At 36.2% G+C, this 25,989-nt stretch overlaps 2 protein-coding genes across 8 annotated transcripts in view; both read left to right on the forward strand.

Annotated features, from left to right (window-relative positions):
- Positions 1 to 24,760, forward strand: part of LOC112921787 (torsin-1A-interacting protein 2-like) — a 37,545-nt gene extending 12,785 nt beyond the window's left edge. For 3 of the 7 annotated variants that reach the window (XM_072733269.1, XM_072733265.1, XM_072733268.1), the window contains exons 2-7: positions 1,891 to 1,997; positions 2,776 to 2,950; positions 13,046 to 13,215; positions 15,250 to 15,768; positions 18,096 to 18,197; positions 21,083 to 24,760. In XM_072733269.1, the coding sequence (XP_072589370.1) occupies positions 13,191 to 13,215; positions 15,250 to 15,768; positions 18,096 to 18,197; positions 21,083 to 21,843 (1,407 nt within the window). In that variant the 5' untranslated portion in view covers positions 1,891 to 1,997; positions 2,776 to 2,950; positions 13,046 to 13,190 and the 3' untranslated portion in view covers positions 21,844 to 24,760. The remainder of the gene's footprint in view (positions 1 to 1,890; positions 1,998 to 2,775; positions 2,951 to 13,045; positions 13,216 to 15,249; positions 15,769 to 18,095; positions 18,198 to 21,082) is intronic. The other 4 variants (XR_011996376.1, XR_011996377.1, XM_072733267.1 and 1 more) reach the window with 4 other exon arrangements.
- On the forward strand, positions 3,308 to 3,974 carry LOC112921788 (torsin-1A-interacting protein 2). Its single transcript, XM_072733270.1, has one exon. It carries the CDS (start codon positions 3,440 to 3,442, stop codon positions 3,833 to 3,835), a length of 396 nt encoding a protein of 131 aa, XP_072589371.1. The 5' UTR covers positions 3,308 to 3,439; the 3' UTR covers positions 3,836 to 3,974.
- Positions 24,761 to 25,989: the final 1,229 nt, after the last annotated feature.

Here is a 25,989-nt window from a genome sequence, read left to right on the forward strand (position 1 = left end):
TTGAAATGTTATGAGAATTAACAAAATAACACAGAGACACAAGGTGAGCAAATGCTGTTGGAAAAATGGTACTGATAAAAATGCAGTATTTGAGCAGCACGGTAAAGGAAAGTGCAGTGAAACAAGGTATGCCTGTACCTCCATTTATTTATCCATTTTACCATTCATGACCATTTTAGCGGTTACTGCACATAGTACTACCATGAATATTTTCATTCATATGTTTAAACACAAATGTGCAAATTTTCTAGGGAGTGGAATTACTGAGTTATAGAAAATGCATGTCTTTAGCTTTACTAGGCAATGCCAAATTAATTCCAAAAGTGGTTATACTAATTTATGCTCTTACTGTATAAAGAATCAAGTTACTTTTTTGTTCTTATTATTTCTGTTTATTGGGCATGTTACAGCAGTAAATAAACAAAATGCCCTGGTCTCAAAGAGTGTATATGTATATTTTAGTAGAGACAAATTGCTAAGATATTTAATATATCAAAATGGAAAATATAAGGCAAGGAGAAGGGGATGTTACCTCGGCTGCTCTTGGATCCATATGGGAATTAGAAATTAAAGGGATGAAGTACAACCAGGAATCCTTGGGCTTCGTTTTAGTGGTCAAGATAAACAGAGGTACAGGTATGATGAGATTGGTTGGTTCTGATGCTTTCAAGCTATAATTATAGTGAAGCTGTAAGTGGGGGAGGGAGTGGAATTTGAGAATCTTGCCGGCAGCATTTTCAGGAGGCCCTCTTCACTCATCTATTAGTGATTAAGACTAAGGAATGGACAAGGAGGCTGGTGTTAAGTAATCTTATTCTGAGTGCTTAGCGCTTGGGGGTCCTCTTTTGACTCTTGCTGATAGTGGCTTAGGGGACCAGGGGAAGGGCTGTCTTGTCTGAAACATAAGGAATACCAGAGTTCTCTTGGTTCAGTAATACTTGGAGCTCTAAAGCTTTGTTGACTGTCCATGTTGGAGAAATGAAGGTTGGGGAAAGAGTGGATTTATTTTGAGTATTTGGAGCTTTAGGGCTCCCTCTTGAGACGGCCATTGGAGATAATGGAATCCTGGGGGAGGAGTGGTTTTGCCTAGAGTATGTACGGCCCCCTTTGTCAAACTTGTTAATTTTTGCCAGTCTGGTGGATGTGAAATATTATCTTGTGATTTCAATTGTGTATCCCCTCTTACTCTAGAAATCCAAAATTGTTTATCTTTTTTTTTTTTTTTAAGATTTATTTATTTATTCATGAGAGACACACAGAGAGGCAGACACACAGGCAGAGGGAGAAGCAGCCGGGAGCCTGTCAATGTCATGCCCTGAGCTGAAGGCAGATGCTCAACCTCTGAGCCACCCAGGCGTCCCTGTTTATCTTTTCAATGTTAGACTTAGCTATATAACTTTACTACTAACTTTTATGTTGAACTCCACGGTTATGTGGGTTTTATTCATCATATTTAGTACATATTGTCTATGTACTAAAATGCAAGATTTCCCAATTCAACAACTGAAACTTTTACTCCAGTGACTCTTACCAGTGGACCCACAGAGAAATCTGTTATGCCCTGTGTTGTCACTATAAAGGTTATTGAGTCAGGACCCCTGGTGTACCTTCTGTTAACTGCCTGAGGAGCTGAGTTGGTAGCCTGCACTGGTACATTGTTACCTAGCCTCAAAAAATACTTCAGTGTATCCACACTGACCCTATCTCACCTCATCCAGAGTTCATCATCACCTCAACACAGTAGCCCAGTGTTGCAGCACTGTTAGAGGCTCTTGATTGCCTTTTAAACTTGTCATTTTAAAATCTGAAAATCATAGCTATCTGTTGATAGTCTGTAAGGAAAATGCTTTGGCTGACCACAACTAAGGCTGTCACTCCTCTGCTTTTCAGGCCAAATCTTTATACAGTTTTAGCACTCACGCCTTCCCCAGTGTCTCTACGTGCTCTCACAGGATCAAGCCTCAGAACGCACAAAAAGAACACTGGAGAAAAGCAAGGTATATGTTGTATTCTGATATGTTAACCACTCCCTAAGTGGTTATGTAGTTCCATACATTCTAGTACATCACATTATTTATTCAGTGTCCTGAAGGAGTATAAAAATGGTGATAGTATCTGCGAATTCCAACTGATTTTCTAAGAATTACTCAGAACTGTTGTTCAAGACTGTATACCTTACTTGCCTTCTTAAATATATAATGTTCATAAACCTATAAAGATAGATGTAGGTAATGAGAGATGCCCCTTGGTTTCTTTTTCAACCTTAAAAAGGATTTTCTCCCAACTTCCTAGAGTTAGCTATCAAGAATGTTTCCTGATGATTTTGTAAGCGTTTTCCTGGTTGAATTGAAGTCTATTATAGAAAAATTGTCACTGTTGTTAATGTTATTGCACACATTACAGGAATACCATATATGGTACCCATTTCACAGAAAAGATACACAATCTCAAAATTTTTACTAATTAAACATAATTATATAGACTATATTATTACTAAAGTGCAAAAGGGGTAAGAAAAAAGAAATATAAACCTAAAAATATTAAACTAGTATGAATCTTAAGTGAACTAAAACCCTTCAGAGTGCCCAAAATAAGCATAAGAATAATTCTCAATGGATAAATTAGTGTGAGCCCATATGAAATTGTCATAGAGAAACCTACAAGACAGTTCTCATCCACCTTGACTGGCCCAAATGATTTCCAAATGCATGTCTCTAATAATACTGTGAGCAACTCAAAGCCCATGTGAGTCGTCTGAAGTTTTATCATTTACAGGTATGTGAAGCATTCCCAGACCCTTCAACCAACTCAGCATCAGCTACTTCTTTGTGACTGGGTCCTGATTAAGGTCCTCCCAAGAAAGACTTCATTGGATCCACGCTCAAGAAGACTCTACCAGGTTTTCCTGACCCCCTACGTCGCTGTAAAGTACCAAGGCCTTAAGACTTGGGTACGTGTATTACAACGGCAAGTGCCAGCGCCCACAAAAGACCTATTGGACCCACCAGCTCCTCTGTTTCACCAAGCAGACATAATAACTTACCAGCAAAGCAGAGTAAGCCAAGTGCCTCTGCATGACACCACCAGCTGATAACACACAAGAAAACATAACCAATTTAGACTAGAGCCTTATCTTTTTTTGAGAAGCTGGGATTTGAAGGAGCTGGTCTGAGCTCTGTGCTGCTAGTAAGTGACTGATAACATTATAGACTGGATTGGTCCCTGAGTTCAGAGACTGAGTTGCAATTGAGTGAAGAATAGACAACGAAGAATTGCACGGAGGTGCAAGCCACATTTAACTCCGGTCACCAAGTATTGTTGGTTGGACTGAGAAATTGCTAACCCAGACCTGTAATAGGCCTGGTTATTTGGGTATCTCTCTTTGTCATTGTTGCCTTTTACTGTTACATTGCTTTCTGTGCTATCTCTCTAGGGCCAGATGTTCTCAGATAATTCACATTGCCCGGACTGTGGACAACAGTGGTTCCCTAGTTTAGAACTAGGCCATTGGTTGTACCAAACTGAACTTGTTGAAAATGAATGTTACCAAGTATTCTTGGACCGTATTAACAGAGCTGATTATTGCCCTGAGTGTTACCCTGATAATCCTGCTAATAGAAGCCTTGTTCTTCCTTGGTCTTTCCCACTTGAGTGGGCTCCCCAAAATCTTACTAGATGGACCTTTGAAAAAGCTTGCCACCCATTCCTTCTGGGTCCTCCACTGGTTCGAAAAAGGATACATGACTCTAGAGTAGCTGGCTTTAACCCTGCATTGCAGTTAATCTTGACCAGAACAGACAAAACCTTGAATAAAAAACTTGGCCAAAACAAATAACTTCTTAAATAGTCAAAATCATGGACACTCTAGAGTTGGTACTAGTAGCCCAAGGAAGAATGGAAAAATGACTCCTTTCTAAATCTGATTTAGACTGTCACTACCTTGGGGAATTGCTTAAATTGTTGGATCTGCTCCCATCGTCTACACATATTTTGTTCAGCATGAATTTAATCAGTATTCCAGCCAGACTGTTCATCTAGAACCAGTCTAATCCATGTTCCCTATGTTTTGGAACTAGCTTACTCATCCTAAAAAGCCCCACAGCCTTATTACAGATATATGACAGGATAGTCCTGGAGGAGAGGCCCTATACTTTGTGTACCATAATGATACTTCAGTGATAACTTCTGTAGGAAAGCATTCTTGTAGCTGGATTATAGATTATTCCAGTAAGAGAGCTAGATATTTTTTTTTGAGAGCTAGATATTTTAATAAGAAATTACATTGTTATAAATTCCATCTCTTACATTTTAACCAGTGGTAACACCTACACAGGATACACACAAACATGCAGAAATGCCACTATCTTTACTTACTTGGCTCTGCATAAGCAAAGGCTATCCTGTCTTCGTGGTGACTGAACTTAGAATGTCCTCCCCTGGAAATATAAAAGTACTTGTACTGTGAGATAGGTGACAAAGGAGTTTTCAAGGTTGACTCATAGATACTAAGAACAATCTAGAGGAAGCATCTTTCTGAAAACTAAGAATGTCTTGCTGGACATTGATTGCATTCTCCCCTTCACTTGTTGATGAGAATCATAGAACTAGAGTATAGGAGAAACTTAGAACTAACATCTGTTAAAAGCATTTCAGAGGCCACTGAACAATTTTTAAATTCCACTTAAGATACAAGATAATCCAGTGCTTGTGTAGTAGCTCAGCAATGCTCCTAAGGTCCCAGGCTCTTTCTGTTTTTCCCTCTGGGATCCTTATCATGGTGGCTTCTGTTCTTACAGTTGTTTGCTCAGTGAGTAGAGTGTGGCTGTTGCTGTTCCAGACATTTCATTCCCAATCAAACGCTGGAAGTAGGAAGCAAAAACTTTTCCTTTTCAAGTCTGTGTCTTTTATTTGGGAAAAAGTCTGTCTCAGAAGTCCCTCAGAGATTTCTTCTTATATCTCATTAGAAGTACTGGTTCACAAGCCTGAGAACTTCTTTGGGAGTTGGGGTTAGCAGTGCCTGGGTAGGGCACATTGTCTCCCCTAATAAAATAGGGCTCTTTTAGGAAGGGTGGAATAAATGGCTGTTGGTATGCAACAAATCATGCCTGCCACATGATGTGAAACCTAAAGTTATTTGTTTGTCTGTGTAAAGGATGTACTCTAGAAATATACCCTGTATCTGCCTTATGTCTATCACAATGGAAGTTCTCTTCTGTTACATTGCTGAATAAACCGTGTGGACTGCTAAATTGAGTGAAGACTAGTTAGTTTATCATTAATCCTTGGTTAAGAACTCCTTTACTATCCTAAAGCTCTTTCTAAAAAGTGAAAATTTATTTAGAGGTACTGCTTTTGATCAATATTATTGGTCCCTAAGTTTTTTCAAACACATACTGATAAACACTCTGCATGTGTAATTTTAAGTATAAGCAAACTGTTTTAACCAAAGATTGTTTTAACCAGTCTCTCCTTTAAGTAGTAAAGAAAAAGTAAATGTATTTGTACTGTTGATATCCAAATCAGTACCTGGATGAGCTTGTCAAAATATGCAAATTTCTTGATCTTACAGAAATTGTGGTTCCTTTAAATCCTTAAAGCCTGGGAATCTGCATTTGTAGATAGTGGTGCAGGAAATCCTTACACAAGTTGTTCGTGGCTACTTTGAGAAGTACAGTCGCAGCACCTCCATGGTGTTAGTTCTCTGGCTTAAGAGGATGGGAACTGAGTACTCATACTGCAGGGTAGTGATAGTTATTGTAGTTGTTGGTAACATAAAGAGGTTACATGTCAGACATGCAGGTAGGTCACTGTGGTTATTTCAGATTATAACTCAAGTCACATTTTTCTCATTAAAATAATTAGGACTGTTGTAGTTCTGTGTGGTGTCATTAGAAGCTATGTGTGAGTATGTGGGCAAGAGAGGAATAAAAAATATTAAGTATTACATTAAGAATACTTTGCCTTATATTATCACACACCTGTTACATGGTCAGCTCTCAGAAATGACCTCATGTGACAGAGTTCATAAAGTTGAGCAAGGAAGAAAATTTAGAGAATTTTGTAGCTCTTCAGCTTAGATCTTTTTATATGACTTGACTTGGCTTAAAATATTCTAGAATGCTCCCAATTCATAATTATGATATTGAACTTTAAACTACAAATATATTCCTAAAATTAGGTCTCATAACAAATGATTTGGAGGGTTATCCACTATTTTAGATTATGTGAGCCATATTAATCTTCCATATGTCAGAGTTGATACTATTATTTATATATATTGGTGGCCATTTTAAAAATGACTTTTATAACTATTTTGGGTTATTTTATGGCCGACCGGGGAGTGAAAGGTTAAGAGACATGTGCTGAGGTAGCCTGGGAAGGAAATAATCTATTAAAGAGAAGGCTAACCTTGGGTTGGGGGTGACTGACTCATCTCTAAGTGATAGGAGGAGAAAGAAGCCCAGGCAAACAGGCCGGCAAAAAAGAATTCCATGGAATCCAAAGAGTATGTGGCAATCAGCATGATACACATATCTGTGAGAGTGAGATGAGCCATAACCCTTCTGTATCTTTTGTCTTTCCTGACAGCCTTTGATTCTCCATGGAATCCTGAGAACACAACTTGAAAACTGCTTATTGTACAGAATAAATAATGGCCTTGCAGCTAGCTGACCTGTGTTTGCTTTGAATTCTGGAAAATGACTTTGGGCATTTTAACCTCTGTCTGTCCAGAGGCTACTTGTAATTTATTATATTACCTGAGACTTTCCAGAAAACCAAAATAAGCAGTTTGAGAAAAGTTGAAGGATACATGTAGATTCAACGAGGTTATACGTACCAGAGTTACAATTCAGAACTAGATTCAGGGCACTTTGCAATATGTTTATTATAGGCTTTTTTCTTTTTTTTAGTGTCATGGTTAAAAGCTTGGATGCCACAGTCAGATTGAGTTCAGATCCTGACTCTGCCTTTACTAGTGTGTTTTCGGATAGGATTCTTAACCTCTGTGTATGTCAGTTTCCTTGTCTGTAAAATACTAAGAATATTAATGGTCCAGTCATCATAAGACTTGTGAAGATTAAATGAGTTAATACATAAAGTGCTTTGGATGCTGCTTGGCATAAACAAGGCGCTCAATAAATGTTAGCTATATTATTTTTGTGGTGTACACTTTGTATGTTGTTTCTACAGCAGAATTATAAATTGTTTGAGGGCCAGAGTATCTACTTTTTATCTCTAGAGCCTAAAATGACACCATTCACTAAAATAAAAATATTTAAAAATAGAAAAAAGATGTATGTACTTAATTGGGCCCTGACCGCCATATATTTGTCACAATGGCATTTATATCTCAGTTGCCTGATACTGGATTGACTGATTGTCTTTTGTCCTTCTTAGCTGCTAAACTCCGCCCCCCCCCTTTTTTTTTTAATTTACCACTTAGTGGTGCCTGGGTGGCTCAGTCAGTTAAGTGTCCCAACTTTTGGTTTTTGGCTTGGGTCATGATCCTGGAGTCATGAGATCGAGCTCCACGTTGGGATTCTCTCTCTCTGTCTTCCCCCCTACCCTTTCCCCACTCATGTTCATGCTTGCTCTCACTCTCCCTCTCTCTAAAATAAATCCTTCAAAAAAATTTACCATTTAATGTTGCTGATTCCAGTGCTTCCTGATCCCTGCCTCTTCTGTCTTACCCACATCTTCTAGGTCTCCATCCTCTCCCTCCCTCCTACCTGGTCCCCATGGTAGGACCAGAGGTTTTCAGGATAAGTAGAGGTTGATTAAAGGCCTGCTGCTCATCCAGCCCTGATTTTGTTCTTATGGGCAGCTTTTTCTTGTTCTGTCTCCTCCCAGCTGGTTGTGACAAACGCATGGGAGGCTTTGGTTGAAGCATGCCTCTATGACAAATTTATTGTTCGTGAGCTCAACGAATTAGCATTACAGGCCTTGCCTTTTGATTCTTACTCTTCCTCACAGAGGCTGATATATTTTATTACTCATTTAAAATAGTTTACACCAAACATATAGATAGTCCAAAAATAACATTTACCAGGCACCTAGATCTAAAATACATTAACATTTTGCTACATTTGCCTCATTTTTTTTTAAGATACTTGTCCTTATTTCTACTCCTGTCTTTCCATTAGCAAAAGCAAGCACCAGATGGAAGTCAATGTGTATCCTTTCTGTTCATGTGTTTAATTTTTTATAGTATTTTTTTTTTTTAAGATTTTATTCATAGAGACAGAGAGAGAGAGGGAGGCAGAGACACACAGGCAGAGGGAGAAGGAGGCTCCACGCAGAGAGCCTGACACGTGGGACTTGATCCAGGGTCTCCAGGATCACGCCCTGGGCTGCAGGTGGCGCTAAACCACTGCACCACCGGGGCTGCCCTATTTTATATGTATTTAAACAATGGTGCAAAGCAATAAAAGAATTAACTGCTTTCAAAATTTTATCACCCAGTAACATATCAGTAACACACATAAAGATACAATATTCACTGATTTGTAGAGTTCCCCTTATGACACTTAATTTTGTATGTTGGAGTCTGCTAACCTTGGTTGTATTGCTGCCATGCAAAGGTCAGGCAATGTACCAGTCAGTGAACACACCAAGTTGTCAAAGCGTGGTCATTGGTACAGTGAGAAGGAACAGAAAGGATACATCTTAAAAGAGCACAAAGCAATCACCTCGGCAGAGGAAGTTAGGGAGGCAAATTTGTGTCTCTAGAGAAATCCCAGGATATGGAAAATGAGGAAGGCATCCCTCAGCATACTGCCTGGTACATTCTCTGTAAAGGAAGAATAAAACTATTGCTTTAACTTGTTTAAAGCCCTCATATGGAAACTGTTAAAGCAAAATAATGAATTTTTTACAGGTTTCAGAGTCACAGGGAAGTACAAATAGCTACCAGTGATGAGTCTGTGTTTTAGTTAAGTGGCAAAATGAATCATAACCTCCTATATGGGGCACTGAAAACCAACATTTCACAATTAAACTTCAAGGGATTTGCTGAAAGTAAATGTCTTTTGTGTCTCCTGAAGCACATGGGTCTTCATCAGAGCTTTTTTTTACAAAAGATACCATCAAAGGTAACCTTTCTTTGGACAAGATTATGGAATGGTTTTCCTACAGCTGCAAAACATTCTCCAACATTCCCATTTTCCATCAGGATGAGGCTCTACCTCACTTCCATTAAGCAATCCAGAGGCTCCTAATGTACACATTTCCTCGTGTGGATTGGATACTGATCAAAAGGTTGACCTGCTTCGGGAATAGTGGCCTCAAGATCTCCCAGCTACCCCACCAAGTGACTTCTTGTGAGGATGTGTCAAGAATCTCCGTGTTTATATCACTTTCTGGTAGCCTTGAGGGAATACCATTTCAGCTATAAACAGGGATGTGTTACAAAAGGCCTGAATGAAATGGGCTACAGGAATGTGTGTCTCATGACAAGAAAGGTGTATACTGAACATTTGGAAGATGATAGAAATTATGTGATGGTTCCTTTTGCAGAGTGTTTATTGGCTGCATCCTACCTAGTTAGCAAGTAATAATTTTTGAAAGCATTCAGTTCTATTTGTTGGAAATAAAGTTTATTGAGGATATTCTATCTGCAATAAAATGTACAGATTTTAAGTTTGATGACAGATGTAACCACCACCTCAATAAAGATATGAAATACTTTCCTAACCCTAAAAGGCTTGCTCATGACCATTTCCAGTCTATACTCCTTCCCCCAGGAACCACTGATGTTTTCTGTCACCATAGACCACAAATAGCTATTTGCCTATTCTAGAACTTCATATAAATGGGATCATTTAGCATGGTCCTCTATGTGTGACTTTTTTCACTTACCCTTTTTAGATCTGTTGATGTTGTGGTTTGTATCAGTAGTTCATATTTATGCCATTTTCACTTCTTTTGAATCACTATAGTATAAATTTGTTTCTTAAATTGTATATAAAATTTCTAATATTGTCCTTTTACAGATTTTTGAGATAATGTAATTCATTTAGTTGCCATATATATTACATGGTAAGAATATGCCACAATTTTAAAAAATCCACTTCCTTGTTAATTGACATTTAGGTGGTTTTCTCATTTTTTCCTCATTTTAAACAATGCTGCCACAAACATCGGTGGGTGCTGGAGGGAAAGTTTCTCTAAGGCATATATCTAAATGTACCATTGACAATTTGTAGAACATGAATATCTTAACTTCACCAGATATTGCTGTATTGCTCTACAAAGTTGTAGTAACAGTTTACCTTATTGCTGGTGGGGCTTAAGAACTCTGTATATCTAAAAAAAAAAAAAAAAAAAAAAAAAGAACTCTGTATATCCAAATCCTCACCAACAGTTGGTATTGCCCGACTTATAAATTTTTGCCAATCAGTGGTTGTAAAATGCTATTGTATGTCATCATTAATTTGTTTTGCATTTCACTGACCATTCTTCTTATTGATTCATTAGACCATTAGGTTTCCTCTTTGTTTTCATAGTTTGTTAGAACTCTTAAACTCCTTTGCCCACTTTTTCATGGTATTAACTGCCTCTTACTGGTTTGGGGAGTCTTTATGTATTTTGGATATTAATCCCTTGCTGATTGTATGTGTTGCTGATATTTTTTTTAGTCAGTTTTAACTTTGATTTTTATAGAAATTAACATTTTAAAAATGTGATCACATTTGTCAAATTTTCCCCTTATCGTTTGTGTATTTTATATGTTATTTAAGAAAACTTTGAGATTGTAAAGATATTTAATATGTTCTTCTAAAAATTGAAAGTTTTGCTCTTTACACTTAGGTCTTTAATCTGGAATTGATTTTTGTGTCAGGTGGCAGGTAGAAATCTGATTTTTTCTCCATTTGAATTGTCACCTGTCCTCAAACCACTCATTAATCCATTCTTGCCCTTTGGTCACTTAGCTGGTTTCCTTTATGTGTGTGTGCATATATTTCCTGGCTTTCTTTCTGTATATTTTGTTCTTGTACCATTGCCCTATTGTTTTTATTTATTATAAGTTTATAATAAGTCTTAATATATCTGGCAAAGATAGCTCCTCTCCTTCAGAATTGTATTTTTATTTTTCCTTTAGAATTATCTTAACTCTTTTAATCCTTTACTGCTCTTTGTGAATTTTAGGGTTAGCTTGTCCATTCTCTTAAGAAACCTACAACAATAAAAAAATTCTCTTGCAATTTTGTTTCAGTTTACAATGAATCTATAGATTAATGTGGAGGGAATTGACATCAGTGGTTTAGAGTCTTACTGTCTCTGCACATGACATATATCTCTACTTAGGTCTTTTAAATTCATTTTTATTTTTTTTAGAGATTTTATTTATATATTCATGAGAGACAGGGAGAGAGAAAGAGAGAGGCAGAGACACAGGCAGAGGGAGAAGCAGGCTCCATGCAGGAAGCCCTATGTGGGACTCGATCCCGGGACCCCAGGATCATGCCCTGGGCCAAAGGCAGGCGCTAAACTGCTGAGCCACCCAGGGATCCCCTACTTAGGTCTTTTTTTAAATCCTTCAATAAAGTTTTATTCTTTTCTTCCTAAAGTTCTTTTTTTTTAAAAATACAGCTTTACTGAGGTATTATTTACATACCATAAAATTCACCCCACTCTAAAGTTGTTGCATATCTGTTGTTAGATTTATTACCAGGTACATTTTAGTTTTTATTATGAGATTCCTTTTAGTTATTATGAATAGTACCCTTGCTTTCTAAAATTTTTGTCACTGGTGCATAGGAAAGTTGTACCTATTGTTTTCTTGGTTTTGGCTGGCAGAAAAAGATTGTATTAAGAGATCTGAAAAAGACTGGGGACTTTTTAATTTTCTATCATAAACTAGGATAGGAGAGAAACCCTCATTGGAACATATGGTAATGCAAAGGAGTGTTGGAAGTCCTTTCTCAGGAGATTGAAGAAGATAAAAGAGTGACCAGAAACTCTCCAAATCTTAGACCTGTTCCTGAATGTTCATACCAGCAGAAGGAGCCCTGTTTTTAACTTCTCTTCACATTTATAATTGGCACCACTCTATACATTCATACATACGTTTATTTACTCATATTCTTTTAAATTTAAATAGGGAGTTCTTCCTTTACATTAGGCATTAAGCCTGGCATTTGGGATTAAAATTTTTAACTTGTAAAATTAAATTTTCCAGAAGAGTGCTATGAAAAAGACAAAGTTAGTTGGCTAGCCTCTCAATGAGGCTATCAAAAATAATGACCCTTTCCAAACCTCTTTCACATATACTTTTGTATTTAATACTCATAGCAGTCCTCAATCATTTTTACAGATAAGGAAAGTTAAGTAACTTTAGGTATTATTGTTCCTGACAAAAAATATGATTTAACTATATGTAAAATGATAGAATGTTTTATTATTAATTGCCTCTGATTTTGATTCCTTTTGTATGTAGTACATAATAATTTGTACATTAGTCTTTTTTGAACACTACATGGAAAGGCCTTGAAGACATCTAGAAAGAAAACAGGAAACCACAGTAAGACGGCAGTGATGAAACTCCAAATGTGTGTTTCCTTCTGATACCAAGGCAGCTACCTTAGTTTGTAGATGTACTATACTCCCTGTTCATTGTTACTTAGTCATGATAAGTGGAAGCTGCTGGTAGGATGAGAGATTTATATGGGACAGAAATTGAGATAAAGGAAATCTGTAGTAATTAATTGATCAATGACTTAAATTTTTACTCCTTACTTTTTATTCCATTTTCAAAGACGTTGTCTTTAAGATTCTGGTCATTTGGCATTTTCCATCCTTTCAACACAATGGAATGTATTAGATTATGGCATCCATGCAAGATTAATAATCTGAAGCGTTTTTTCTATTTGTAGTCAAGGATTTGAAGATCCTCAGCAAAGCCAGAAAACATTTCTTTTTCACTAGAAAAGTTTCAAACAGGAACTATTACTCAAACTAAATAGATTGAGTAACTAAACCTGAAATTGGCATTTCTTCCATGTATGAATTAAAAAATCATTTAATTTTTTTCATTTTATTTTAGTCACTGTATATATGCCTTATTTCCTGGGTCCACGGGAAGCATGAGTCTATTGGGACTTGGGACAAGAAGAAAACAAGACCTCTTCACAAGGAAAACCAGACACTAACAAAAAGTATCCCAAAGTCTGAAGAGCTAGACCACAAACATGGCTGACAGGGATCCTGCAGAGGGTAAGACTAGTCTGTACAGCACAGATTTTTCCATATTTGTGCTGTAGGAATCTAGAGCTGTGCTAAGAGAAGACCTCAAATGACGGAAGCTTGAAGTTTGGAAGTAAAAAAAGAAGCTAGCTTAATTGATTAGTTTGTTATGATTATTCTTACTCTTTTGTATTTACTGAAGTCCACCATTATGTCAGATTCAAATTGTAAGGAAGATTAATGTTTTAGAGACTCCAGTAGTATTAATTCAATACCTGTAGTATTGAAAAAATATATGCATCTTAGGGACCAATTTTTAGAGCTATATTTTTAAAAATAAAGACTAATGTGCCATCTATTTAGAGATCTTTGAATTATAGGGAAAAATGAAATTTAAATTTTTCATCTTGTGTATATATGTAGGAGATATAAAATAGGCAGGATAGGAAATATATATTTCAGAAGAGAGCATATTTACTTAAACCTTTTATTTAAGGATATTTTAAAATATATAGGAGAGCACTATAATGAATTCCCACGTACTCAACATTTAATTCCTTTTTTTTTTAAGTTTTTATTTAAATTCTAGTTCATTAAAATACAATGTAATACTAGTTTCAAGTGTACAGTATAGTGACTTCAACATAACATAGGTTATAATTGAAAGTTAGATTTAATGCCTTGGATTTGCATTTAAATATTCCAGGCAGGCAAGAAGGCATTAAATCATTTTGTTGTTAGATACTTTACATCTCTTAAAGATAGATATTTTTTAAAGTAATCAAATAGCATCACACCTGAAAAAATATTGATACTGTTTTTTTAATATTATATTTAATCAGAATGCACATTTTTCCACTTGTCTCAAATCTTTTTTGTCCTCCCTAATGTTTTTTTCCTCCACAGTTAGGGTTTTGCTTTTTTTTTTTTCTTTATAGTGGGCCACTCACTGCATTTGATTGATCTTTTAGGTTGCTCTCTTTTAAAGCTTTATTATAGAAAAAGTCAAACATTCATGATAGTATAGAAGGAAATGAAATGAATCTCATGTACCCATAAAATGGCTTCATCTGCTGTCAACATATTGTTTCATCCGTAGTCTCCCTTCCTTCACTCATAATCTTGAATTGAAGAAAATTCTAGACATGTAATTTAGCCATAAATATGTGATACTTGTCTCTAAAAGGATGTTTTAAAAAATTATCACAATATATTGTACTTAAAAGATGAACAGTAATTCCATAGTATATATCTGGCATTCAAATTCTGATTATCTCATAAATATTTCAACAATTTGTTCAACATTAGATCTAAACAGTGTGGTCACACATTGCATTTTGTTGATATATTTGATGTCTTTAAGTTTCTCTTAATACGTTGGAAACCTCTCTTTTTTTTTTTTCTTTTCATTGCCATTAGTTTTTATTTTTTGCTGTTATTAAGGAACCAAAGTCTCTTGTCCCTTTGAATTTCTCACATTCTAGGTTTTACCAATTATATGTCTGAGGCATGATTTAATGTATTCCTTTGTATAGTTCATGGAAACTGATAGCTCTAGAATCTTGATCAGATTGACCAGTTGTTTGGCAAGAATACTTCATAGGTGGTATAATGTACTTCCCATTGCATTGAATTGGGAGGTTAATAATGTCTGGTTTTCCCTCTTTCTGTGATGTTACAATTGATCAGTTCAACAGTTTTATCAATCTGATTGATTCATTATAAAATTTCTCACCAGCTTTTTTATAGTGGTTTTAGTTGCTGTTGACAATTACTGCCTAGATTCATTATTTTATTAGGGAAGAGGATATATTTAATACAATCAAAAATTGGTTCTGTCATTCAAAGTAGTTTTAAATTAGTATTATTTGTTAAATTTATTAACACATAAATTTGTCTTAATCAGCTTTACTGAAAACCAAGAGAAATAATGTTTAAGAAGAATGCCTTATAAACCATAAAAATCTATACACATATTACTTATTATTTATCAGGGATCTTGTTAAAATACAAAAAGAATTGGGATTTTTTTTCAATAAAAATTATAAATTTTTATCTCAATAGTCTCTCAAAAGGATTTGAAAAATGACCCACCAATAAGTTCTCAGGCACAGGAGATCACAGTCCCAGCAAGTACCACCAAAGAAGCTCAGACCCCTGACCTTGCCTCTGATCTTAACAAAGTTCACCAAGAGGTAGAAACAGTAGGTCCAGGAAGTACAGACACAGATGATCAATCAGAAAGTCCAGATGAAACAAATTATGAGAACTATCCAAAGGATAAAACAGAACATGAGAACAACCAGAGTTTTCAGGATGAAGAAGAAGGACATCAACTCTCTTCGGAAAGTCTAAGTGAAAAACCCTTGGATCCAGAACCCACCTGTTCTCCAAATGACAAGGTAGGAAGAGAAGATGCACTCTTCTGGAGCAGCTCTGCAGCCCTGCCTGAGGAAGTGAACAGTGGACCTGGAGTGTCACAGGAGCCACCTGCCATAGACCCTCAGGGTACCCAGAGCCCTGCTTATTCCCCTGCAGCACCGGAGAGCCAGAGTACAGTGAGGAGGCGACTGCTGGCACCAGGTGAGAGAGCCCATTGGACTTCTGTTTTGTATTGCTCTATTACAAGCATAGGTCAGGGTCCTTCTTTTTAGAGAATTTCTCTTCATAGGATCAAGGCCTTAGGGCCTTGTCCAAGGACACTTGAAGAGATATGACTCAGCTGAGATTAGAGTGAGGTTTTTCATCTGCTAGACTAGCTCATTACACCACTTAGGTAGCTTCCAACACATTATTTTTTTCCAACACATTTTTAAATAATATTTGTATTTACTTATTGTTTGTAGTAATGTACAATTTTAAAAAGGAGGAGGTGCATGACTTTTTAAAACTTCACTTCTGGCTTTTTCTTTGTTTGGAGCATATTTTTACTTAACATTTTTAAAATATTTTTTCTTTTTAAAAACTAAATGCCACATAAATCTAGAGATGGGTATATTTAAAAACCAGCATCAGTGGTCCAGTGCCCTTAACTCAGTCGTATTTTATAGGACTTTAAGTGAATCAGTTAATTTCTCTTTACATAATTTTCCCCACTTGTCTATTAAGGTGAATAAGCATCCTATCTTCCCTTATGAAGATAATAGTTATAGTGGTTAAGTCCTTAACTGGAACTCAAAAGAGACGTGGATTCTAGTTGTGGCCCTACCACTTGCTAACTTGGGTGACCTTAGGCAAGTGTCTTAACTTCTGTTACTTCAGTTTCCTATTTATAGAATGAAAAAGCTGGATAAGAGATAACTAGCTGGTCTCTCCCAGCTCTCTCTCTATATATAATTGCATGTATGGGTTTGTATTTTATAAGTACTTGGAAGAACTCATTCTAAATGCCTATTTGCCAAGTGCAACGGGATATAAAATCTAAGACTTTCTGTTCATCAGGGACTTGACTAAGGGCTGGAAGGAAGTTCCTGTTTTGCTATAAATCAGTGACTGATCTCAAATATATGTTTCTTTTCTTTTTTTTTTCAAATATATGTTTCATTCACTAATCATTAGAATAGTCTAACTTCACTGAAAGCAATGACTATGTCTCTGTCATTCATTGTGTTTCTGTGGCACCTGGCATAGAGAAGCAACTTTATGAATAGTTGTTACATGAAATGAATGAATGTGATTTGTATGGACTATTCTATCATATTTTTACCAGTATGCAGATTCACTGAATAGAGGAAGAAAATACAATTTTAAAAGTGCAAGCTGTGGGCAGTAACTTAATATAATGGAATGCTGATCTAGCAGATGAGAAACCTTGTTCTAATCTCAGTTTAGCTACATCTCTTTATGTGACCTTGGGCAAAGCCCTTAATGTCCCTGGACCTTTTGCCATGATAGGTAAGGTGGAGCCACAGTGGGTGATATTAAAGATCCTTTCATATTCTGTGATATGATAGTTTAAATTCCTATTTTTGGGGGGTGTGATGTGACTAAATACACAATCCTTTATAGATGGAGATGATCTTACTTCTTTATGTTAATAGCGTATACCGTTTTGAGTTATTTTTCCAGTAAGCACACACCTTGACTGTAGAGTGACTTAGAGTGCCCTCCTTTTCACTCACACGTTTTTTAAGATTGATGTCTCACCCTACCTACATTTTTATGTAGCTCATAAGTTTTCTTAACTTGGTATTCCTTGCTTTTTATCCTTCCTTCACTGAGAGGTTCAAACTTGCTTTTGTAAGCTGTTTTGTAACTGTACAGTAATCTCTCTTATCTCTAAACTTAGAGTCTCTGCTATTTGTATACTTGGGGTCTTGAGGAGTCACATAACTTGAACTCTGGAATTAGAGTGTCTTTGCCTTATGATGTTGAGTCTAGCGTACAGCTAATGCTTCTTTTTTTTTTTAAACATTTTATTATGTGTGCTTTATTTATTTTTTGAATAGCTGTCATTTATTTATTCGAAGTAAGGTCTATGCCAAGTATAGAGCTTGAACTCATGACCCTGAGATCAAGAGTTGCATGCTCTACTGACTGAGCCAGCCAGGTACCCCTAGCTAACACTTCCTTAGTCCCTTTTTAATTTTGTACATTGTCAAGACACATTGTAGATAGGTTTGGCTGCAATATTAGGATGCTTGTTGCTTTGTCCTTGATGTAAGGGCCAGTGGGAAATAGTGAATTTAGCAACAGTAACCTTACATGAATTTCACTACTTCATTTTATTCTTCTAGGTAGAATAAAAGTAATAGCCTTAAGGAAAAGACAGGAAAAAAGTTAGCTTTGTATAAGAAGATTTTTACAAAGTATAGTAATCCTCTCAGTCTAGTAAGTCTTTGGTAAGAGGTTTAAAGTATATGATACCCCATTAGTGTATTGTCTAAAAATAATGTTCCTTTGCCCCCTAGAAGCTGAAAGTCATCAGCAAGAAACACAAGAATTGGAAGAAAACAAAGAGAATGCACTGGATACCGTAAGAAAGATGAATACAAAGAAGTTTTTGAATTATGGTGAGAACAAAATTGGTCTTATTTTATAATGTTGATTTACATTCAGAAATCCTCAGAGAAAGCACCTAGAAAACTAGCAGATTTAAGCAGTTTTAACATTGTTTTGTATTGTATGGTTTTAATTCCAGTAGAGCTAATACATGGTGTTATATTAGTTTCAGCTGTGCAATGTAGTGATTCAGCAATTCCATACATCACCCTGTGCTCATCACAAGTGCGCTCCTTAATCCCCATCACCTGTTTCACCCAGCTCCCTGCCCTCTCCCTTCTGGTAACCATCAATTTGTTCTCTGTAGTTAAGAGTCTATGATCTTGGTTTGTCTCTTTTTTCTCCCTTACTCATTTGTCTTGTTTCTTAAATTCCACGTGTGACTGAAATCATATATTGTCTTTCTCTGACTGACTTACTTAGCATTATATTCTTTAGCTCCATCTGTGTTTCAAATGGCAAGATTTCATATTTTGTTGGTTAATATTCCAGTGTATGTTTGTGTGTGTGTGTGTGTGTACACCACATTTTCTTTATGCATTCATCTACTGATGGACACTTGGGCTGCTTCTGTAATTTCGCTGTTGTAAATAATGTTGCAGTAAACATAGGGCTGCGTATATCTTTCTTAGTGTTTTTGTATTTTTTGTGTAAATACCCAGTAGCACAATTACTGGATGGTAGGGTAGTTATATTTTTAACTTTTTGAGGAACTTCCATATTGTTTTTCACAGCGGCTGCAACAGTTTGCATTCCCACCAATGGTGCAGGAAGGTTCTCCTTTCTTCACAAGCTACCAGCACGTATTGTTTCTTGTGTTATTGATTTAGCCATTGTGATAGGTGGGAGGTGATAGATAACCTATTTGTAGTTTGATTTGCATTTCTCTGATGAGGAATGGTGTTGAGCAAGTGTCTGTTGGCCATCCAAATGTCTTCTTTGACATGAACAGAAGTATCTGTTCATTTCTTCTGCCCATTGTTTAATTTATTTGTTTTTTGGGTGTTGATTTGTGTAAGGTCTTTATAAATTTTTGATACAAACCCTTTATCAGATATGTCATTTGCATATATCTTCTCCCATTCAGTAGATTGCCTTTTAGTTTTGTTGATTGTTTCCTTTGCTGTGCCGAAGCTTTTTATTTTGATGTAATCCCAATAGTTTATTTTTGCTTTTATTTCCCTTGCTTCAGGAGACCTATCTAGAAAAATGTTGTTCTAGTTGATGTCAGAGGCCTTACTACCTGTGTTGTTTTCTAGGATTTTATGGCTTTATGGTTTTAGGTCTCACATTTAGGTCTTTAATTCTTTTTTTTTTTTTTAAGATTTTATTATTTATTTATTCATGAGAGAGAAAGAGAAAGAGAGAGGCAGAGACATAGGCAGAGGGAGAAGCAGGCTCCATGCAGGGAGCCCAACGTGAGACTCGATCCCGGGTCTCCAGGATCACGCCCTGGGCTGAAGGCAGCACTGAACCACTAAGCCACCCAGGCTGCCCAGTCTTTAATCCATTTTGAATGTGTTTTTATGTATGGTAAGAAAGTGATCTAGTTTCATTCTTTTGCATGTAGCTGTCCAGTTTTCCCAGCCATTTGTTGAAGAGACTTTTTCCCAGTGAATTTTTGTTTCCTGCTTTTTCAAAGACTAATTGGCCATATAGTCATGGGTTTATTTCTGGGTTTTCTTTTGTGTTCCATTGATCTGTGTGTCTGTTTTTGTGCCAGTATGATACTGGTTGATTACTACCACTTTGTAATATACCTGGAAGTCTGGAATTATAATACCTCTAGCTTTGCTTTTCTTTTTCAAAATTGCTTTGGCAATTCAGGGTCTTTTGTGGTTCCATATATATTTTAGGATGAGTTGTTCTAGTTCTGTAAAAAATAGTGTTGATATTTTGTTAGGGGTTGCATTAAATCTGTAGAATACTTTGGGTAGTATAGCCATTTTTATGATATTTGTTCTTCCAGTCCGTGAGCATGGAATGTCTTTCCATTTCTTTGTGTCATCTTCAGTTTCTTGCATCAGTGTTCTTTAGTTTTCAGAGTATAGATCTTTCACTGCTTTGGTTAGGTTTATTCCAAAGTATCTTCTTATTTTTGGTGTGTCAATGGGATTGTTTTCTTGATTTCTGTTTCTGCTGCTTATTAGTATACACAAATATAACAGATTTCTGCACATTGATTTTGTATCCAGCAACTTTACTGAATTCATATATGAGTTCTGGTAGTTTTTGGTAGTATCTTTAGGATTTTCTGTATAGAGTATTGTTTCTTCTGCAAATAGTGAAAGTTTTACTTCTTACCAATTTGGAAGCCTTTTATTTCTTTTTTGTCTAATTATTGTGACTTTTTTTAAATGTATTTTTTCAAACGTTTGGTAATAAGTAATAGTAAAAGAGAGCAATAGAGTTTTAAGGATTTTCCTTTAGGGGTCTGGCAGATATTTTGCCATCCTTAACAAAAATGGGAATTCCCATAGGAGGAAGGGCTTTCCATAAATAAGAAACTAAAACTGCTTTTTTATTACAGAGTATTAACTTCTCAAATGGCATTTTTTACATTCTGACCCTTTCAGAAAAAATGGCCCATTGTAGGTATTAGGTACTTTGAGAAGGTGAAAGACTATTGCAATAGTTTATTTCTAAATCACGTTATTAGTTACAGCAACAAATACATAAACTTAGCTTTTACCTTTTAACAAAAATACTGTAACTTCAAATAATTAAGACAATAGAGAAGAAGTATTTCTGGTGGACCTTAATTAATATCTCAAACTTTAAAGGATATAGACAAACTCACCACAACTAGTAAAATCTAACTCGTTTTAAGCTTTCCCCAGGTTTATTTTCTGATCTATGTTCTAATTTTGTGTTTTATTTTCCCATTCTCTGACAGGCTCCATCTTTTTTGGCTTCCTGGTTATGACACTTTTTTTGCTAAGTTGTGTTAATAGCTTCTATTCCTCTCCAGCCCAGCAAGTGCCCAAAAATCCAGCTTTGGAGGCCTTTTTGGTTCAGTTCAGCCAATTGAAGGATAAATTTCCAGGCCAGAGTTCCTTCTTATGGCAGAGAGGACGTAAATTTCTCCAGAAGCACCTCAATGCTTCAAACCCTACTGAGCCAGCCACCATCATATTTACAGCAGCTCAAGAGGGAAGAGAGACCCTCAAGTGCCTGAGCCACCTCGTGGCAGATGCCTACACCTCCTTCCAGAAAGTCTCTGCCATTCAAATTGATGGGACCGGAAGAACCTTTCAGGACAGTGACACAGTCAAGCACTTGGTTGATGTGGAGCTGAGCTCGGGATTTGAGAATGGCCAGAAGGCTGCCGTGGTACACCACTTTGAATCCCTTCCTGCAGGTTCTACCTTGATCTTCTATAAGTATTGTGACCATGAGAATGCTGCCTTCAAAGATGTGGCCCTAGTCCTGACTGTTCTCCTAGAGGAAAAAACATTAGAAGCAAGTGTTGGCCCCAGGGAAACTGAAGAAAAAGTTAGAGATTTACTCTGGGCCAGGTTTACCAACTCTGACACTCCTCGCTCCTTCAACCACATGGACTCTGACAAATTGAGCGGGCTCTGGAGCCGCATTTCACACCTGGTGCTGCCTGTCCAGCCTGTGAAGAGCATAGAAGAACAGGGGTGCCTTTTATAAGTTAAGAACAGAATTGGTTTTTGAAGACATGGAGTTATTAAAAAGTCAGTTTAAAAACCTGTTTCTGTGGAAGGAGGTTGATGAAAAGCCTGGAAAGCACAAATGAGCTTATTTTAGAGAAAAAAAATTCATTTTTTTACCTTTTGTAAAATCTTTCTAAGCTTGACAAAACTTGACTTTTTTTTTTCCTGGCCTTTCAAGTAAATCAGGTTTAAAATATGCATAAAAATGTAATTGAGGCTCTTTTTTTTTTATTTAAATCTAAAAATATAGCAACAGAATCATTGCACGGGAGATAAAATCTTCTCAGAATGACTACAGTGATTTTTGTTTCAGAGTCTAAGGAGCCTTTTGGCTAGTGTTTGGACTTGGACTAGAGTAATTACAATTTTATGAAGCAATGGTAATTAAAAAAATGTTTTTTTCTATCATGTTAAGTATTTTTTAAACTGATTTTAATAACCTAGTCATGGGATTATATCTTACACTAATTTGCATTTTTAACAGTATGAAAAGAAACGTGACTTCAAATACTTAGCTATATGTAAGGCACTGTGCTTTTATTCCGTTAATGGGCTGAGGTGTAAAAGCAACTATCCTCAAGAAATGTTCTTAAATTTTAGAAGCAAGGAGGAAATTATTTATAATCATTGGAAATGAAGCAATTCCAATGGACCATATCTTTACTTCAGCTTTCTTGAATGCTTTAGAGCAGTGGTTTCTAAGCTGTGTCTACTGACAACCCTCCCCTTTTTATCAGAGCAGTTCTGCTTTTGACTGCTCTATATAGTGGGAGTCTCCATAAGATTTAATTGGAGCAAAGAGTTCTGATAATGAAATTTGAGAATCATTGATTAAGTGAAAAAGTCTTAGAAGATAGGAATAAGGGGAGGAAAATAATATATTAAAACTTATGAGTTGGAAGATGAAATAATAGGTTTATTATACAGACATGCTATTTATAAAAGATAAAGACATAAAGATGAACAGCAGAATGTATAAACTGGTATTTGCTGAGTATATTTCTGATGCTTTTGTTAATTTTTGTTAATCATCATTTCTGTCTCCCCTGAATGGAATTTTATAATTGTCTAGGATGAGAGTTTGAGTGCCATTTAAGCAGAACAGATTTTAATAACTAATTGAATAGATTTTATCTGGGTACAGTAGCATAACTTCACCATGCTATCTACTTGTTTCACAGTGATGGAACATATAAATGCAGATAGTTGAAAACACCAGTAGGTTAACAATTAAAGAAATCCAAGAGACACTATACTTCCTAAAAGGAAGCAGACATGGTGAATAGATTCTAAGAGGTTTTAATGACCAATAGTAAATGTTGGACCGTGTTCTGTGATTATGAGAAAGATTGAGAACAGTGTTGATGGAGACAGTAGTTGTTAATTTGCATTGCAGCTCTGAAGGCAGAACTCTAGTAAAATTGTATAAAGGGTCTGTTCCATGACGTGGAACCATCACCATGATCTTGGAATATCTCAACTAGGTTTTGGCTTCTCTGCTGCTGTGAGAGCAGAATATGTATGTATATTGTGTGTGTGTGTGTGTATCTTTCCCGTGTTTCCAAAAAGCTTTTCATGTTTTAATCATGTGACTTCTTGTCACATGATTAAAACATGAAAAGCTTTTTGGAAACATTGGGAAGATACAGGGATCTTTACTGATACCTAAAAAGAGATTATAAAGACATGGGGGAAGAATCTATTGGAAAATATCTGTCACAGGAAAGACACATACATCTGTTCTATCCAAGGCCTTAAGTGGTGGTCAGTTGAGTGTAGGGCATACCTAAAAGAACTGTTTTCGTTTGTGACTTTGTGAAGGAATCTTTCAAATAGATTTGAGTAAAGACCTGCCTGAACAAAAGGACAGAGCATAGTAAATATAATATCAGTATCAATCCAATACAGAATCAGAGGAAATTGAAGAAAAATGTATATACCGTATTTGAATTTTTTCCTGTATTTCTAGATCTCAGGTGCCAGCTAACATTCTGTCACACAAAACCAATGGTGCCTTGTAGACTTGTTCTGTTGGCCTGCTGACCTGTGCTACCTCAGATCTATGAAGAACCAGTATGAAATGTGCATACCCAATCTACCAGTGTTTCAGATCACAGATGAGAAAAACATTTTTGTTTCTTCATTCAGTTGAATATGATTTTTCATCATTTCCTTTCAATATAATTTAGAAAAAGATTGTAAACTGGCACTTTTTCTTTTAATGTTTAGCCTTTGTTAAAAAAAACACTTTTCCTTTCATGTATAAGTGCAATCAGCTGAAACTGTTGTCAGTTTTCTATCCACTATTTCAAAACTTCTATTAAAAAGAAGCAGTTTATTAGTTTTGGGTCTATTCATGAATAAAATGATTATTTTTAAAGCATAAAACTTTATATTTTTTAAATGTACAAATAATTAAAATGTATTATCTAATGTATGCTTAACATTAATTTCTATTCAGTTATTTCTTTTTTTTTTTTTTTCAAGTTTCCAGATTTTCTTTTGCGTATCTGGAATTTCATCTTTCATTACTTTTGCAGTTTAGTTTTTTTTTTTAGAATAGTGACTCATGGGCATAGGATATCATACATGATACCATATATAACTGTTTAATTATTATCACAGAAAAATTGTAATTACATTCTACATTAATATAAGTTGCATCCTGAATGATATCAGAGTTCCAGAAGAAACTGGTATAGAATCAGACACTGGTGTAGAATCAGTCCAGACACTGGACTTTGGAGGTTTTTTTTCTCCTGTGAGGTAGTTTTAAGTTTCTCAGTTAGTTTTGAAGAGTTGGCAGGGAAGTTTCAGGGGATTCCTATGGCTAAAAGAATTAATGCTGTTGTTTCTTTTTGTATCTTTTAAATCAATAAAATAGCTTAAATGTATTTTGTTTGAAAGCCTCCAAGCTTTATGGTTGGGCTCAGCAGGCCTGTGACCTATCATCCTCCAGCTAATGACCTGGTTGAAAGTGCTAGCTGCTGCAATGTAAAAACATTAGACACTTTCACAGTTTTTAATTGTTTGAGTTACACTTTTATCCATTAGAGACAGTAAGCATAATGAGAACTGATGTTCAAATATAACAAGCAAAAATAAATAAGTAAATAAATAATAAAATAAAATATAACAAGCAGAGTATGTGAAAGTGATAATAATACAGCAAGGTGATCTTCACTGGGACTATATTTGCATGTACCTGACCAAAATTTTTACGTAGCTTATGTAGATGTCTAACGTTTCAAAAACTAATGTTAAATAGAAAACATATCCCATTAGAGTTATCATTTAATGAGAATAAAACATAACCACACATAGTTTATTTGTAGAGAAGTATTTAGAAATAGCAAGATGAAGAAACCGTTTTTAAATATCTTTTATCATTTCTTTTGTCATAATCACCAGTAAGTAAATCACTTGGTAGCCCTGATTGCCAGAGAAGTTTGCTATCCCATCATGCCACCAGCCAAAATAGGGACTGACTGGCACCCATTAGAAGCTGCTGCCACAGAAAAATTCCCAGGGATGGGCTCTTTCCACAATGAGCTTCTGCAACTGTTGGGAGATTGGTAAGAGTTCTACAGGCCTGCAGAGCCCGTAAAGCACATCACTTGATGACGGCGTGGGTGCAGGTTATGTGTGCATAGATCATATAAGGGTAGCCAGAGACCTGGAACAAGACAAGTGTCTGAAGAGTTCGCATCACAGGAGCAGGCCCTTGGGGCATCTGCCAAATCCCAAACTTTAACTTGCGTAATGTATACATTCCCATGAAGACCAAGCTAGAGGAATTTTTGGTGCCTTGCCATGGCAGGGCCAGGCTAGCTGGCCAGGATATCTTACAGTAAGAGACACGTAGGAGGCTTCATTGGTGGGAAAGCTTGGGGTTCCATTGAGGAGCTGGTCCAAATAGGGACTGTCCTCAGTTTGAAGGTACTGCCTCAAGAGTTTTGGAGGCCATTAAAGTGGTTGAGGTCCAGACAGAGCACCAAGGCCTTGAGGGCATCAACATCCCAGGGCCTGAGGGAGTGCTTGCTGACGGACTGCCCATGTGCCAACTGCAATTTAGCTAGGGACCTAGGACAGGGCAAGGGTCCTTAGAGGCCACATGACAGGA

This window comes from Vulpes vulpes, chromosome 13, assembly GCF_048418805.1.
Source record: "Vulpes vulpes isolate BD-2025 chromosome 13, VulVul3, whole genome shotgun sequence".
NCBI classification, from domain to species: Eukaryota; Metazoa; Chordata; class Mammalia; order Carnivora; family Canidae; genus Vulpes; species Vulpes vulpes.